At 36.3% G+C, this 18,026-nt stretch overlaps 1 protein-coding gene across 1 annotated transcript in view; it reads right to left on the bottom strand.

Moving 5' to 3' along the window:
* Positions 1-384: 384 nt before the first annotated feature.
* Positions 385-18,026, bottom strand: part of LOC137629091 (cysteine-rich venom protein-like) — a 145,672-nt gene continuing 128,030 nt past the window's right edge. The window contains exons 4-6 of the mRNA XM_068360357.1: positions 5,820-5,968; positions 4,709-4,903; positions 385-2,118 (exon numbers count right to left, since the gene is read on the bottom strand). Of these exons, the coding sequence (XP_068216458.1) occupies positions 1,857-2,118; positions 4,709-4,903; positions 5,820-5,968 (606 nt within the window). The 3' untranslated portion in view covers positions 385-1,856. The remainder of the gene's footprint in view (positions 2,119-4,708; positions 4,904-5,819; positions 5,969-18,026) is intronic.

Genomic DNA, 18,026 nt, shown 5'->3' with positions numbered 1-18,026 from the left:
CTGATATATCTTGCCTAGGATAGTGTTTTCCTCCTCATATCGTCGTCTGAAAGAAAAATCCTTTGCGTAATATGTTCTAGAGTTGTTTCTTATATAAAATATTACCTGCTTGTATTAAATCAACATTAAAAGATGGTTCTACTAGCTCTGAATAGTTCCTCAGCCAGTGGAGAAGCCTACCAGCTAAAATTCACAAATCCTAGATGTTACTCCTGCAGGGAAAACCGGGGAGGGATAGTGCTGTCAGTGCACTCGGTTGGTCTCCAGGAATTTACTGTTGTGCTCTGTGGTCTTATTCCAATAGATACATTAGGCGAGAAGTTTTTTAATCTGACAAATTATAAGTAGACACTAGCCAGGGGAAAAGACAACACAATGTTGATTGCAACAACTATAATATTAAAGTTACAAAGTTGCGTCACTATAACGTGACAGATGCTCCATAGCTATACAAGATTTTATATACAGTGCCCTTAGCTTACGTTCAAAAGATTCTGAACTGATTGGCTATATGATATCATGCTTTTACAGCTATATATTACAAATGAGAGCGAGAGAGATAAAAAGTGAAAAAAAATCATGAACACATTTACATCTGTTTCATTCCAGACTGTGCCTGGTATGACTGGACTCGGGAACATTCGATTTGAAAACTTAAAATACCATTGTCTTCAATATTATTGTTGCTCTCCAGGTCTGTTAGGTCAATGGATTTGGTTGATTTTCTGTTTCGGAAGAGCTTATGGTATTTATTGTTTTCATATATAGAATATTAAAAAAAACACTAAATGAAACAAAAAAAATTTAGACTTCATCAAGGAAAGTATTATGATAATAAATGTCACAATGTAAAAAAAAATTCTCTGAGGAATTGCTTTTTTTCAATTGTATTTATACTTGAATTGGTTTCAAACTTCCATTGTGTAAAAAAGACAAGAAATTACACCAGCCGCAGGTTAAGGCGATAGTACCGGTGGCACCACATTATTTCTGGTATCCTTGTCAGAGTGGAGTCCATCTCGGTGTAATTCGTTCGTTTGTTCATTTAAGGTTGCCAAGCTTAAAGCAAGACACAGGCTCTTGCACGAAGGCAGCCTGTAGAGCGTAACTCCTGAAGTGATGGGTAACAACATTTTCTTTACGAACACAGTGGAACGATGGTGTTTAGGAAAAGGCTAGGTTAGAAACAGCGTCTCACATATAGCCTCTCAAATACTGAAGCCGCTACATATAGGAATAAAACCGTTAGGTCTCTCTTGGAAAGGCATGAAATTATAGCTGGTTAAAACAAACCAATTACAGAGAACCTTACTCTGAAAAGCCTCTTCACATTACTTAAAAGGTCTTTTCTCTCTTGAGTGATAATAAATACAAACACAAGATTGCTCTATAAAAATGAATCCTTGTTCACAGCAGACAAGAGTACCAGCAACTGTTTATTTTTTCTTTCATTTCACTTGCGTCGCCAAAGCCCAAGGTCGAATCATCTGTCGTTCGGCCATAATTTATTATCTAATTGTTTTTGAAGTCCTCACAGGCAATACATTTACGAACTCATGTTCTGAAAGAACTTCACTCACTTCATTGTCTTCATTCACTTCAGACAACTTGTCACATATTTTGTACTGTACTGGACCTTCTAAACCACCCAAGTTACGTTCAGGATTTCTGATATATTTCCACGTTATGGCACTTATAACCTTAATCGGCCACAGTTAGTGCAAAACTCACTAGTAGTTAATAGTGTCAGATCAGAGGATGAACTTATCACGAATCACTCACAATGTCATAGCAGAGAACAGACTTGAGGCGATGCTGCGCTAACTGCCAGTGTCCTAGACTCGCTAAAGTTATCTTCAAGTGATGCGCTTCATACACTGGCAAGTCGCACGGCAATTCTTGAACCTTTCGACCCCCTTCGTCGTTTTGGTGTTGCAAAGCCATTCATGCCATTTCTTATTTAGCATTGCGCAGTTAACCCACAGATCAGAGTACGTGCAAGCGTTTGTACACAGTTTACATTGTCCTCTGCTGCACATAGACCGGCATGAGTTGGGACACCTTCTGCAGGTCTGGCCCTGGGTGTAGGGACGGCTGATGCGGCGTGGGTCGTTGCCTCTGGAAAAAAATATGATGTTCATTAGTTTAGGCCTATACTTTTAAACGAACTATTACTAAATGTTTTGATGAGATAACTGATCCACTTTCCTAGACAAAAGTTTGTTGTTGGTAGATGGAAAAGAGAAAATTAAAATAGATGAAAAATATAAAGGTATAGTTTGAAGTTGGAGAGCTATGTTCAATGAATAAAATGTGAAAGCATAAAACAGAATTTATAGAAAATCTCAAGCAGACTGGAATGGCATTTTGAGTGATCTTTTGAGCTTGAATTGGTTACAATTCTGTAATAGTGTTGAGCCTGTTGTTCCTTTGAATGAAAATCAAGTCATCATAATTAACAGAAGTATCCCTTCTCGTGTGCCAAGGTACAGGGTGAATGACATACCCATGTTCATTGATGATTGTAGATGTGCTTATTGGGAGAAGCAGGAGGCCTATCGTTTTTGGAAGGGTAATAGAATAAATATACTCTTCTTAGAGCTTTTGCTCAAGAGAGTTTATGCTTCAATTAAAAAAGAAAACTATTTAACCATAAAAATACCTTTCTGGTACAACCCAGGTGTGCTACCCTTGAATATGCTCTTTGGTGTAGAGGTAACAGTTCCTTCTTTGCTTAATTAGATTTTTCACTCACTGTCCAAAGAAAAAGGCAACTTTTTTGGCTGATGTGTTTGACAGTGAGTAGAGTAACGAGAAACTTGATCTTCCTCATTCATGTTATCATAAGGCTAAACTAACTAGTTTAGCTTTTCGATCTTGTGAAATTAAAGCTCTCTTGATGGACTTTGATGCTAATGGAGCTGTTAACCCAAATGTTGTTCTTCGTTTTGTTTTTCATAATGCAGATTTCTTCGTTTCTAACTTTGTTACTTTCCGCAAGTTAGCAAGAAGAGCCTCTTTTAGCACTTGTTGGAGAATTGATAATGTTACTCCATTATGTAAATGCATTTGTAGTAGCTCAAGTGCAGTTGATTACTGCCCAATTCCCATAACTTCCGTATTATCTAAAGTATTTGAACGTCTTGTGGCTAAATGTCTAAATACGTTTGCCGAAAGTTGTCATCTGTTCCCTAGTTTGAAGTTTGGCTTTCGTAAAGGCCTTGGAGCATGTGATGCCCTTCTTACAATATCCAATGCTATACAGAAATCTCTTAATAATATTGTGGTCTGGAAGTTTGTATGATTGGCCTTGATTTTAGAGCTGCCTTTGTTTTCAAACTCAAAAGTTTAAGTAATAGATTGCAAAGAGTTGTTGATGGGCACCCTAGTGAGTATAGGAATGTGATACCTTGTGTTACTCTGGATAGTCTTCTTGGCCCCTTACTTTTCATACTATAAACACATGACGTGGTTTGGCCTAGAGAACAAGCTTGTTGCATATGCAGATGATGCTACTCTCTTTGCATCAATTCCATCCTCTGAATGTAGATCTGGGGTTGCTAAATCCATAAAAAGAGATCTAGCCAATATTAGTGCATGGTGCAAATCATGGAGCATAAAGTTGAATCCTAACAAAAGTCAAAGTTTGATTGTAAGTAGGTGGAGGTCAGTGACTCAACATTCGAACCTCAGCTTTGATAATCTTTCTTTAGGCCTATATGACTTAAAATTTAGGTGAGATTATCGACAGCAAATTCACTTGTGAGAAGCACATTAGGTCTGTTTCTTCTTCAATTGCACAAAAAATTGTCTTATTGAGAAAGTCTTTTACGATTTTCGGTGATCAATCTATTCTAAAGAAGTATTTAACTCTCTAATTCTACCTTGTTTCGAGTATTGTTCTCCTGTCTGCTCTTCAGCTGCTGATTCTCATCTTAATTTGTTTTACAGAAACTTACGGTCTATTAAATTTCTTATTCCTGATCTAGATATTAATCTCTGACACCATCGTTCAATTAGTTCATTATGCATGTTGCATAAGATATTTTATAGTTCTGACCGTCTTTTACATTCAGATCTTCCTGGACAGTTCCATTCTGTTCGTAATGCTAGGCATACAGTTAATTCTAATAGTCAGGCCTTCTCCATCTTGTGGCTCAATACTTCAGAGTATTCTGGAAGTTTTATTCCAGCTTTGACTAAGTTGTGGAGTGATCTTCCTAATCGGATAGTTGAATTAGTAGAACTTCAAAAGTTCAAAATTGAAACAAATGTTTTTTTATGTTGAACAGGCTGACGTAAGTCTTTTTATAGTTTATAAATGACATATCTGTTTTGATTTTGATACTGTTTTTAGAATAATTTATTGTGAATTTTTTTCCTCACCGTTTGTTTATTTCCTCATTTCCTTTCCTCACTGGGCTATTTTTACCTTTTGGAGCCCTTGGGCTTGTAGCATCTTGCTTTTCCAACTAGAGCTGTAGCTTGGCTCGCTAGTATATATATATATATATATATATATATATATATATATATATATATATATATATATATATATATATATATATATATATATATATATAGTTAGTTAGTTCATGTATACACGTCCATAAACTACTTAAGAGACCACTAAATATTGGCCCTAATATTAAAAATATATTCATATTACAAACATAGAAACATAGATAGATAATAAAAAGCCACTTACGAAGGACAATAGTTGCATACGTATCTGAAGAAAGTAGTGCCAGCCGTGGTAGCGCACTCTGCAAACCCACAGCCCACCTGGTGAGAGTTGTACCAAGCCATCTGGGTGTAGGCCGCCACAATGCTCGAGTTGTTGGTGTCGTCACCGAATCTGAAATAGCGTTTCCCGCTCCACCAACGGCGTAACACGTAGCTCCTGCAGAAGGAGAAGAGGGAGCATGAAGAAAGGAGTGCTTGAATTTAATTATGGTGGGAATGTTTATAGTCTGGGTAGTGCTATATAGGAAAAGATTGGATAAGTTTTTCGTGTTAATCCTTTTTTTTATTATTGTACTTCACTGGAAAGTGTTAGAAATAATATTCTTCTGGGTATGGTTTAATAGAAAACAATTAAAAAAATTAATATACGTTGTATTTCAGTTCATTGGAAAGTGTTTACAAAATCGTAATAGCATTACAATGTGTATATTAAGATCTTTAAAATTTTGGGAACCACTGTTGCCACCAATACGATATTTAATTCTTGGCCGGGAAACCTTTCTCAGGCTGTTTTATCGATTCTCGAAGCTTAGACACTGGAGTTATTTTTTAATCAGCCCATCTATATACCTATTATAGATGAAATAAAAGTTGATAATTGTACCGATTCTCTCTCTCTCTCTCTCTCTCTCTCTCTCTCTCTCTCTCTCTCTCTCTCTCTCTCTCTCTCTCTCTCTCTCTCTCTCTATATATATATATATATATATATATATATATAATATATATATATATATGTATATATATATATATATATGTATATATATATATATGTATTTATATATGTGTATATATATATATTATATATATATATATATATATATATATATATATATATAGAGAGAGAGAGAGAGAGAGAGAGAGAGAGAGAGAGAGAGAGAGAGAGAGAGAGAGAGAGGAATGTATACACTATATATATATATATATATATATATATATATATATATATATATATATATATATAGATAGATAGATAGATAGATAGTGTATATACATTCCTCTATTACAAGTTTTAAAAGATTAATGATCATACTGCTATCTCAGCCCCTTCTCCCCATCTTTCCCTCTGCACTCACCATCTCCTCTTCCTGGAAGCCACGAGCACATTCTGGCCGCAAGCCCCGTAGCGAGATGTCCATCTCACACTGGGATGATCGGCGTTTGTATGGGCACCACATTGTTCGGCCCAAGCCTGGGCTTGTTCAGCTGCTGTTTCGTACCATCCCTGGGGATAAGTTATTATTATTATTATTATTGTTGTTGTTGTTGTTACTAGTTAAGCTACAACCCAAGTTGGAAAAACAGGATGTTATAAGCCTAAGGGTTCCAACGGGGAAAAATAGCCTATTTAGGAAAGGAACTAAAAATAAATAAGTTAGAGAAGTAATGAAATAAGTTTTTTTTTTTAGTATATAAGGTTAATAAAATTTTTAGTTACGTTGAAGATACTCCACTCTAAAATTTAAAAATTGAAACTGGAGTATTTCTGTGGGTAGTAAATTTTGAGAAACCATGCAGACATTTATATATGGTAATGATATGAGTAATGCTTTGGATATTAAGAGCGTAATCGTCTACATATGTGTGATGTTATCTCTTTTTCAAACCAGTGGCCATAAGACTGTCCTTTGGTTAGTAGGCCTACGTACAAAATCTATATTAATAATCTATGACCAAATACCAAACATGTTTTCAAGAGAGGGGGGTCTCATCTATAAAAATGGCTTGTTTCATAATCATCAAAGAAATAGAAATTCTCGTATTACAGTAATAAAAAAAATATCTCAGAGGCGAGGCAATTTTGGACAGTGAGGCAATTTTGGACACGTCTGTATCTCCGTTAAGCGCCAACGCTCAGTTGGGCAAACTATGGCAATTTGTGGTCCCTATCAATATAAACATGCTAGAAAAAAATTATAGACTTACATAAATTTTTGTGTCGGTAATCCAAGATTGTCCGATTTTGCCTCGCCAAGAAAAAAGTGAGAAGTTTGCCTGTCCAATTTGGCCTGACCATGGTTTTGAAAACTGTCCAATTTTGCCTTACTATATGAATATGTAAATCAAACTTTGTATTCGAAAACACAAATAAACTTTTATGTATAAATATGCATATATGTAATCATAAAAATTCAAAATAAGACATAAGGGGTGCAGTTAAAGGGGTGTCTTCCCAAGGTGACACCCTAAAAGTGAGTGACACCCTGAGAGTTACATTAAAAAAGAAAAAAGTTTCTTTCTAGCTCGATGGTTATGATATGATTTTCAAAAAGTTATTCAATACTGGGGACACACTTAATGCTGTTCACACTCAGGGGGTGAAACCTTCAAAAAGATTGACCAAAACATGGTAACATCCTCGAGAGGGGTGTCAACCCAAATGCTAGAAATATCTAAAAAAAAAAAAAAAAACTACTATATACATTGTTCCTATAATAATTCACATATCGTCTCTATCTTCAGCTTTTAATTCAATACTTCTCCAATCACAATATCCTACTTCATGCTTTATAGTCCTGAGTCTTCCAACTCTTCTAGTGCCTTGTGGAGGCCAGTTTAAAGTTTGGTGAACTAATGTCTCTTAGGGAAAACAAAGAGCATCCCCAAACCATCTCCATCTACCCCTCACCATGATCTCATCCACATGTGGCGCTCGAGTAATCTCTCTTAGTTTCATTTCTAATCCTGTCCTGTCATTTAACACCCAATATTCTTCTGAGGGCTTTGTTCTCAAATCTACAAAATGAGTTTCATTAATATACCAAGATTCACGACCATACAGTAACACCGATATCACTAAACTGATGTATAGCCTGATTATTATATGTAATTTTAGGCGACCTGATTTCCAAATTTGACTTAACCTAGCTGTCCTCTGATTTGCTTTTTTCAATCTTTCATTAAACTCAAATTCTAAAGCTCCTATAGTAGATATCATAGTTCCTAAATATTTAAATAATTCTACCTCATTAATCCTTTATCCTTCCAAAGATATTTCATCTTCCATTGCATATTCCGTTCTCATCATGTCTTTCTTTTATTTATCTCGAGCCCAACCTCATGTGATTTTTCATGCATTCTGGTAAGCAAGCTTTCCAAGCCCTGTGGTGTTCTGCTAATTAGGACAGCGTCATCAGCATACTCTAGGTCTCTTAATTTTCTGTTACCAATCCAGTCCAATCCTTCTCCACCATCCCCAACCGATCTATGCATTACAAAATCTATGAGGAGGATAAACAACATAGGTAACAACACATTCCCTTAGAGTACTCCACTTTTTACTGGAAATTCGTTTGATAAGACGTCACTAACATTAACTTTGCATTTGCTATGCTTATGAACAGACAATTAAATTTACATATTTGAGAGGAACTCCATAATGTCGCAGGACTCTCCACAAAATTTGCCAGAGCACATAATCAAAAGCTTTTTCATAGCACACATATACCATCAAAAGTGGAATTCTATATTCTACATATTGCTGTACCACATGTCTTAAATGAAAATTTGGTCAGTACAACTTCTACCTTTTCTAAATCCTGCTTGTTCATCTCTCAACTTTTCATCAATCTTTCTCTCTAGTCTCTTTAGAATGAGCATTCTATATATTTTCATGACAGCTGACGTGAGTGTGATGCCTCTGTAATGATTGCAATCAGTCAGATATTTTTTTGTCATTTTCACCAGCACTCCTAGCTCCCATACATAAGGCTTTGCCTCTTCATGCCACATTCTACAAAATAATCTTGTAGGTAATCTGGAAGTCACTTCATTTTCAGGCAATATCATCTCAGCAGTTATTCCTTCGTATCCAGGGGCTTTCCATCTTTTGAGTTTTTTTTTAAGAATAGCTTTGACTTCAAACACACCTTATTCATTCTTGGGCACATCAAGGTCTTCATCAGTTTCAGGCATATCAACCAAATTATTCCCTTCGTATTTCCTATTTATGACCTTACTAAAGTGTTCAATCCAATGTTACTTTTCTTCATGTTCTTTTGTTATAACAGATCCATCTTTCTTTTTGATGGGTATATGCTTCTTTTTTCCCCGTAGAGATTTCATTAATAATTCCAAGAGCAATTCCTACAACAAAGCCACTCCTGAATTCATAGCTTTGTCAGCCTCATCTGCTTTCCTGTCTAAATATTCTCTCCAATCATTCCTGATATTTCTTTTGACCTCACTATCAATACTGAAATACTTGGCATATTCTGCCTTGTAATTTTCATTACTTCCTCGAAAACTTTAAGAAATCAATTTCTGTCTTTGTCTTCTTTTTATAGTATCCCAAGTATCATTTGATATCCATGGTTTTCTCCTCGTAACTGCATGTCCCAAAACTTCGTCTCTTAAAGTCTCTTAAGACTGTAAATCGATTCCTACATTCAGTTACAAAGATTTCTGTGCTCATCCTCTAGAAGCTTAGTTGTATCAAACTTAGGTATTCTATCTACATTTCTGTTGGGTTCTTTCAGTTTTAATATTTGTGTGGTAATGAGGAGCTGGGGATCACTACCAATAACTGCACCTCTATAGCTTGTTACATTTCCCAGAGTCCTCCTTCTCTCTTTATCAATGGCTATGTGATCTATTTGATATTTGTAATTGCCACATGGTGAAGTCCTTGTATATTTGTAGATCTCCTTGTCCTGGAAAAGAGTACCTCCAGTAACAAGATTGTTTGTTGAGCATTAACTTATAAAATATGCCCCATTTTCATTTACAACTTCGCCAAGAACCTCAACGCCCATCACTTTTTCTATCCCTTGATTATTCCTTCCAACTTTAGCATTGAAGTCATTAATCACAATTTTCATGTCTCTCTAGGTTCTCACCTATTATACTCTGCAGTTCTTCACAGTATTAATCTTTCCTTTCTTCAGGGGAATCATTTGATTCGCCTTGTAAGATGGAATTTTTGGAATCTTGAACCCTTCTGTGAAGCCTCTTCCCTTTTTGCCCTGCGGGCATGCTGTCATGCGTTTGCGGGGAGGGGAACATGGCAATTTTAACCTGTCAAAAAGTTTTCATTCTTTTTGCCTCTCGCGCGAGTGGGAAGGAGAGTACTGGAGCGTTGGCGCACATGATGCTGCTTGTGCTCAGTTTCTGCTGAAGCACAGTTTTGGTGAAGGCGCAGAAAAGCGCTGGCGCGTAGGAAACCAATGCGTAAGGTGAATATACAAAGAAATAGGCCAGACTATTTGGCCTCTATTTTGAGGTACCTTACCTCTAGCATTAGATGCTCTTTGACCTTTTATTTTGAGGTGCCATACTTCCAACATTAGAGGATATTAAGCTCTATTTTGAGGTGCCATACCTTTAGTATTAAGGGCTCTATGACCTCTCTTTTGAGGTACTTTAATCTTAGCATTATATGTTCTTTGATCTCTAATTTGAAGTGCTTTACCTCTAGCATTAGAGGCTCTTGACCTCTATTTTGAGGCTCCTTACTTTTAGCATTAGAGGGTCTTTGACCTCCATTTTGAGGCTCCTTACCTTTAGCATTAGAGGCTCTTTAACCTCTATTTTGAGGCTCCTTACTTTGAGCATTAGAGGTTTTTTTTTTAACTCTATTTGGAGTCACCTTACGTCTAGCATTAGAGGCGCTTTGACCTATATTTTGAGTCTGCTCACTTTTAGCATTAGAGTCTCTTTGGCCTCTATTTTGAGGCTACTTACTTTTAGCATTAGAGGGTCATTGACCTCTTATTTTGAGGCTCATTACTTTTAGTATTAGAGGGTCTTTGACCTCTATTTTGAGGCTCCTTACTTTGAGCATTAGAGGGTCTTTGACCTCAATTTTGAGGCTCCTTACGTTTAGCATTAGAGGCTCTTTGACCTCTATTTTGAGACTGCTCACTTTTAGCATTAGAGGGCCTTTGACCTCTATTTTGAGGCTCCTTACGTTTAGCATTAGAGGCTCTTTGACCTCTATTTTGAGGCTCCTTAGTTTAGCATTAGAGGGTCTTTGACCTCTATTTTGAGTCTCCTTACTTTTAGCATTAGAGGGTCTTTGATCTCCATTTTGAGGCTCCTTACTTTTAGCATTAGAGGCTCTTTGACCTCTATTTTGAGGCTCCTTACTTTTAGCATTAGAGGGTCTTTGACCTCTATTTTGAGTCTCCTTACTTTTAGCATTAGAGGGTCTTTGATCTCCATTTTGAGGCTCCTTACTTTTAGCATTAGAGGCTCTTTGATCTCTATTTTGAGGCTCCTTACGTTTAGCATTAGAGGGCCTTTGACCTCTATTTTGAGGCTAATTACTTTTAGCATTAGAGTGTCTTTGACCTCTATTTTGAGACTGCTCACTTTCAGCATTAGAGTCTCTTTGACCTCTATTTTGAGGCTCCTTTTAGCATTAGAGGGTCTTTGACCTCTATTTTGAGACTGCTCACTTTTAGCATTTGAGGGTCTTTGACCTCTATTTTGAGGCTCCTTACTTTTAGCATTAGAAGGTCTTTGACCTCTATATTGAGACTGCTCACTTTTAGCATTAGAGTCTCTTAGACCCCTATTTTGAGGCTCCTTACTTTTAGCATTAGAGGCTCTTTGACCTCTATTTTGAGGCTCCTTACGTTTAGCATTAGAGGGCCTTTGACCTCTATTTTGAGGCTCATTACTTTTAGCATTAGAGGCTCTTTGACCTCTATTTTGAGACTGCTCATTTTCAGCATTAGAGGGTCTTTGATCTCCATTTTGAGGCTCCTTACTTTTAGCATTAGAGGCTCTTTGACCTCTATTTTGAGGCTCCTTACGTTTAGCATTAGAGGGCCTTTGACCTCTATTTTGAGGCTCATTACTTTTAGCATTAGAGGCTCTTTGACCTCTATTTTGAGACTGCTCACTTTCAACATTACAGTCTCTTTGACCTCTATTTTGAGGCTCCTTACTTTTAGCATTAGAGGGTCTTTGACCTCTAATTTGAGACTGCTCACTTTTAGCATTTGAGGGTCTTTGACCTCTATTTTGAGGCTCCTTACTTTTAGCATTAGAGGGTCTTTGACCTCTTTTTGAGACTGCTCACTTTTAGCATTAAAGGGTCTTTGACCTTTATTTTGAGGCTCCTTACTTTTAGAATTAGAGTGTCTTTGACCTCTATTTTGAGACTGCTCACTTTTAGCATTTGAGGGTCTTTGACCTCTATTTTGAGGCTTCTTACTTGTAGCTTTAGAGTTTCTTTGACTTCTGTTTTGAGGCTCCTTACTTTTACCATTAGAGGGTCTTTGATCTCTATTTTGAGGCTCCTTACGTTTAGCATTAGAGGGTCTTTGACCTATATTTTGAGGGTCCTTACTTTTAGCATTAGAAGGTCTTTAACCTCTATTTTGAGGTTCCTTAGTTTGGCATTAGAGGGTCTTTGACCTCTATTTTGAGGGTCCTTACTTTTAGCATTAGAGGGTCTTTGACCTCTATTTTGAGGGCCCTTATTTTCAGCATTAGAGGGTCTTTGACCTCTATTTTGAGGCTCCTTACTTTTAGCATGAGAGGGTCTTTGACCTCTATTTTGAGGCTTCTTATGTTTAGCATTAGAGGTTCTTTGACCTCTATTTTGAGGCTCCTTACTTTTAGCATTAGAGGGTCTTTGACCTCTATTTTGAGGCTTCTTACTTTTAGCATTAGAGGGTCTTTGACCTCTATTTTGAGGCTTCTTATGTTTAGCATTAGAGGTTCTTTGACCTCTATTTTGAGGCTTCTTATGTTTAGCATTAGAGGTTCTTTGACCTCTATTTTGAGGCTCCTTACTTTTAGCATTAGAGGGTCTTTGACCTCTATTTTGAGGCTTCTTATGTTTAGCATTAGAGGTTCTTTGACCTCTATTTTGAGGCTCCTTACTTTTAGCATTAGAGGGTCTTTGACCTCTATTTTGAGGCTTCTTATGTTTAGCATTAGAGGTTCTTTGACCTCTATTTTGAGGCTCCTTACTTTTAGCATTAGAGGGTCTTTGACCTCTATTTTGAGGCTTCTTATGTTTAGCATTAGAGGTTCTTTGACCTCTATTTTGAGGCTCCTTACTTTTAGCATTAGAGGGTCTTTGACCTCTATTTTGAGGCTCCTTACTTTTAGCATTAGAGGGTCTTTGACCTCTATTTTGAGGCTTCTTATGTTTAGCATTAGAGGTTCTTTGACCTCTATTTTGAGGCTCCTTACTTTTAGCATTAGCGGCTCTTTGACTCTATTTTGAGGCTTCTTACTTTTAGCAATAGAGGCTCTTTCACCTCTATTTTTAGGCTCCATACTTTTAAGCATTAGAGGCTCTTTGACCTCTATTTTGAGGCTCCTTACTTTTAGCATTAGAGGGTCTTTGACCTCTATTTTGAGGCTCCTTACTTTTAGCATTAGAGGGTCTTTGACCTCTATTTTGAGGTGCTATACTCTATCATTGGAGTTTCTTTGACCTTTATTTTAATCCCCTTACCTCTAACATTAAAAGCTCTTTGACCTTTATTTTTGGGTGCTTTATTTCTAGAACTAGAGGCTCTTTGAGACCTCTGTTTTAAGGCGACTAACCGCTAATAGTAGAGGCTATTTGACCTCAGTTTTTAGTTGACTTACCTTGATTATTAAAGGCTATTTTTTATACTTCTTCATATAAAGGCTTTCCTTCTCTATTCTCTTCTGTCTTTTATAGTTTTTCAAGATCATCTTTGCTTAGTTCGCCAGTCTCCTTCGAGATTTCAAGAGACATTTCAGTGCTGTTTTTCCTCGGTTCGTCAGATTCCTCGAAGAAATCGATGGCTTTCATGTCTTTACCTATAAGGGCGATGGGTTAAGACATGGATGCCATTGATTTCTCGGCATACACTATACGCCATCATACTAAAGTCGACGATGAGCAACACAATATATTTACCAATGCCGTCCTGATATGTTCTATCTTCAATGCCGAATTTTGAAGAACACACGTCGCTCACCGCTTTGCACCAGTGCAATCCAATTATAGGACATCGTCGCTAAACTGCAAGCAAATTATCCTTCAAGGCGCTTACATTATGATCTTAGCTCGCCAACTTCGGCAGCACCTATCCAAACTATCTGTAGATGAAGGTGTTCCGAATAGCCTCCAGTTCATATTGTAGCTGTAACAAAATTCTCACAGTCAGTTACCTGTTCCGCCAGAACGCGAGCTCTGTGATTAAAGTGAAATCCTCCTCCCAATGTTCACTGCGTAAACTTCCATAGCTACAGTACATACAGATCGTGAGGTGTTGCAAGGTATGTTTAAAAAAGAAAAAAAAAGAGAGATCAGGTCTTCAGAAGTCTTTTGGAATCCGGGGCGGAGCCGTTCAGAACTGCTCCGGGAAGATTCCGTTCTGGAGTCATTCAGAACTCTATGCTAAGTCTACGGCTATTTCTTCTGAAGTCATTTGGAGAGGAGATTCAGGAAGATTTTCTTACGAAATCGTTCGGAGATTTCTGGAATCATTCAGAATTCCATGCTAAGTCGATGGAAATTCCTTTTGAATCCTTTTGGAGATGCACGAAGATTTTCTCCCGATGCCGTTTAGGACTCGCGAAAAATTATGATGATGATGATGATGATGATAAATTACGTGATTTGATTTTGATTTACAGCTCCGTGAAGATTCCGTTCTTGACACACTCAGAACTCTATGCTAAGTCTACGGCTATTTCTTCTGAAGACATTTGGAGATTCAGGGTTTTCTTTCGAAGTTGTTCAGATTCGCATCTGGAATCATTCAGAATTCCATGCTAAGTCGCTAAGTCTATAGTAATTTCTTCTGAATCCATTTGGAGAATCACGATTTTCTTCCGAAGCCATTTAGAACTCGCGAAAAATTATCTTTTTCTCTGGTTTTTATAGGCCCTAATAACTCATAATAATAATAATAATAATAATAATAATTTTTGTAAGTAACAATCTGCTACCTACAGCTCTCCATTTGGTTAATGCCTTTTCTGCTCTTGGTGTCATATCATTATTCCTACCCCTTCTCTTCTAACTCCATCTGTTCATTAGAGCAAAGATATCCAAACTATATTTCATAAAATCATTCTCTACTAGCTGTAACTTCCCAGTTTGATTCATGGTTCTAGCATTTCAATTACCAATTTTCAATTTTTCTTTAGTATTTACAAACCGGGAGTTTCTTAGCAACCCACTACGGCCGGAACTGGGGGCAATTCTTTCATTTTCGCTTTCCATAGACTGACTAAATCCATAGATGATTCATAGGCTAAATTCATCAAAGAATAGCCAGTTTCTTAGTGATGCGCAGCGCCTATCTAAATAAGGCAAGTGACCCCTGCCGGTCCATACTAATTCCAGTAAGATCAACTGCCGGGCATTAGAAGTAGAGGAGTATCCAGAGCACCAAACGGATACATACCTTTTTCAAATTACAGATGGAATTAATAGTCCTTTATTTATGGAACCCATGCCTCAAGAGAATGTTTAGTGCCACATTTAAAAGAACTGAAGCTGTTTTTTGAGCATTCGGTTGAATTAAATAGACCCGTCATATATTCAAGCATTTAAATTGTCACGTATATGGCTATAGTATATATTGAATTGTTCACCTTTATTTCCAATTTTGTACTTGTCCCTATTTTCTCAATAGTAATAGGTTTGATTATTATTTTCTATGAAAAGAAAACTTTTTCTTTTTTATTTTCTTATAAATCAATATGATTTTCTATTGAAATAAATGATAGAAAATATTTTCAAAGAGCTATCCTTTATCTATATTTCTAGTTGAAATTATTAAGAATATATATATATATATATATATATATATATATATATATATATATATATATAGATAAATAGATAGATAGATAGATAGATATATAGATAGATAGATAGATAGTTTAAAAAATCTATTACTTAATATCTTAACATTATGAATTTTAAACCTTCCTTTAGCATCATCTACTAATTTGTTTTTAGAAAAAATAATTTCATGTATTATTTCTGAGAAACCCTAAAATGAAGGTGAGGCAATTATTGGACACCCATATTCAACAATTTATGTAGGGGTACTTAATACTTTTTAAAAACCAGACATACTGATATTTATAAAGTAGAAGGTTGGGCAATTTCTAATAGCATTATAGTTTTCGAAAATTATAAATAGTTTTAGAGATATTGTATCTGTCCAATATTTGCCTTACTTGTCCAAAATTGCCTTGCCCTACTATATATAAGATGTAACCTATGGAGTTACATGAATTAATGGTAGGAGGTGTTGACTGGTTGCCTTCAGAGTTAACTAATGAAAATGTGACACTTGTGCCGACCTCTTCATATAATTTGTTATTGAAGTGACTGTTAGAAGTGGCTGATATTGAACCCTTTCTGGTCCTAATTTCATCAACTGGATGGATTGATATATAGTTTGTTACTTATACTTTTAAATATCTTGAATACTTCTGTCAACTGATCTCATAATGAACACCTTTCTAAAGTAGGATATGAGGTACTCTTGCGTCTTTTGATATCCAATGTGTCTGATTATTAATTTTAATGGTTTCTCCTGTCCGCCTTGCTAATAATCTTTACGTATCTTTCCTTTGGGACGGCACTCTTCTGTAAGTGTGGTCTAATTAGAGTAATGTGATTGTAATTTCCTTGCGGTAATTGGGCGTTTACGGTACCTATTGATTTCTGAGCTTTCTTCTTGACGTTGCATTATCTAAAAGGGCTTTAAGTTACTAATGAAATTAATGCTAGACCTTTATCTTCGATAACCACCCTCTTTCTCCTTGTTAAGTTCATATATGGCATTCTCGTTTTTCATAACTAATGTGTATTATCATGCATTTTCCAAGGTAAAAGGTGTCTACTGTTTTAATTACTATTGCCGTTATAAGTAATTCTTGTAAATGTTTACCTCCGCCAACGTGGAAGGAGTTTGCTTTATCCCGTTTGTGTTTGTTAGTTTGTTCAGCTTCCTGGCCACAATTTTAATTGTAGAGTAATGAAACTTACAGGGATTAACTTGTGTAAAAAGCTGGAAATGATTAAATTTTGGAAGGCCAAAGGTCAAGGTCATGGTCAAGCAAAAGTTCAAATTCACGTAATCGGCATAAGTTAGGACGTCGTTGTCACAGGTACTTCAAACTTGGTTCATATTTGAGAGTATAAAAATCCACGCCCATTATTACATGGTAAGGTTAAAGATCAAGGTCAAGAAATAGCTTCTGTGGCGGAGGTCTGCGCTGTACTGAGTGCCCCTCTAGTTTTATGATGTATCTGATATCCCTTTTATGTATCCAGTAAACTTGCTTGTTTTGATAATCCTACTCGATCCAGATTAATTTATATATGTAGGTAATGCGTCAGTGGCATTCCATTTTGGATATTTTGCCAAGCAGAGGATGTTGCACTGATGCCATCCCTTTGTTATCTACCAATTAGCAAGTGTGGTATTCAATCTTTCTTTATCTATGCAACCTGGACTCATTTCTTTAACTCGCAATCTATTATGGGCCACCTTGTCAATCTGATGCCTCTGAAACGGTTACCTAGTCTTAGATTGCTTGATTCGAAGTCTTGTTTCCGTTGTAGATTCCATTATCTCTCCAAAAATTGAATCGGGCAATATGTCCCTCATTATAATTCTTCTTTTTATACAGCTGCAGTAATTTTCAGCTTTCAATACTTTGCTGTTTTTCTTCACACTAAGGAGTCTGCGCAGATATTAGAGAATGGATGAGAAATGATTTCCATTACTTCCTTGATTACCCTCGCCTGGAATCCTTTAGACCCGGTTACTTATTGGGATTCATTTTTTTTTTTTTTTTTTTTTTTTTTTTTTTTTTAATTTTACAGTTATTTGCTTATTTACTTTACATACTATTGAAACCCTATGAATTTTTTAGGTGTTTTCCAGTGTGTGTAAGTAAAAATATTAATTTGATAGTTCAACCATGCTTGCGTCCCTATTAATATTGTCATTTTTATCGTATAAAGGCTCGATAAACGATAGTAACTGAAGTATGACTGCCGTCATGAGCAAGATATTGGCGATGTCCTTAAGCAAATTTGGTGAAGAGAATTATATACTTTCTCTGGTCTGAGAGATTCATTTGTGACCTGCGTTCGATTCCCAGAGTTGGTGACGAAATATGTGCGCTGTTTTATTATTATTATTATTATTATTATTATTATTATTATGCGTCTGTTGTTATAAGAAGTGAATTTTGTACTCAAGTAGTGATTACTCGAGTCAGTTGCAGGTCTGAGAGAGAGAGAGAGAGAGAGAGAGAGAGAGAGAGAGAGAGAGAGGAGAGAGAGAGAGAGAGAGAGAGAGAGAGAG

The sequence above is a fragment of the Palaemon carinicauda genome, chromosome 37 (assembly GCF_036898095.1).
Source record: "Palaemon carinicauda isolate YSFRI2023 chromosome 37, ASM3689809v2, whole genome shotgun sequence".
Classification (NCBI taxonomy): domain Eukaryota; kingdom Metazoa; phylum Arthropoda; class Malacostraca; order Decapoda; family Palaemonidae; genus Palaemon; species Palaemon carinicauda.
The sequence above is the reverse complement of the archived record's forward strand: the minus strand, read 5'-3'. Positions and strand labels throughout refer to the sequence as shown.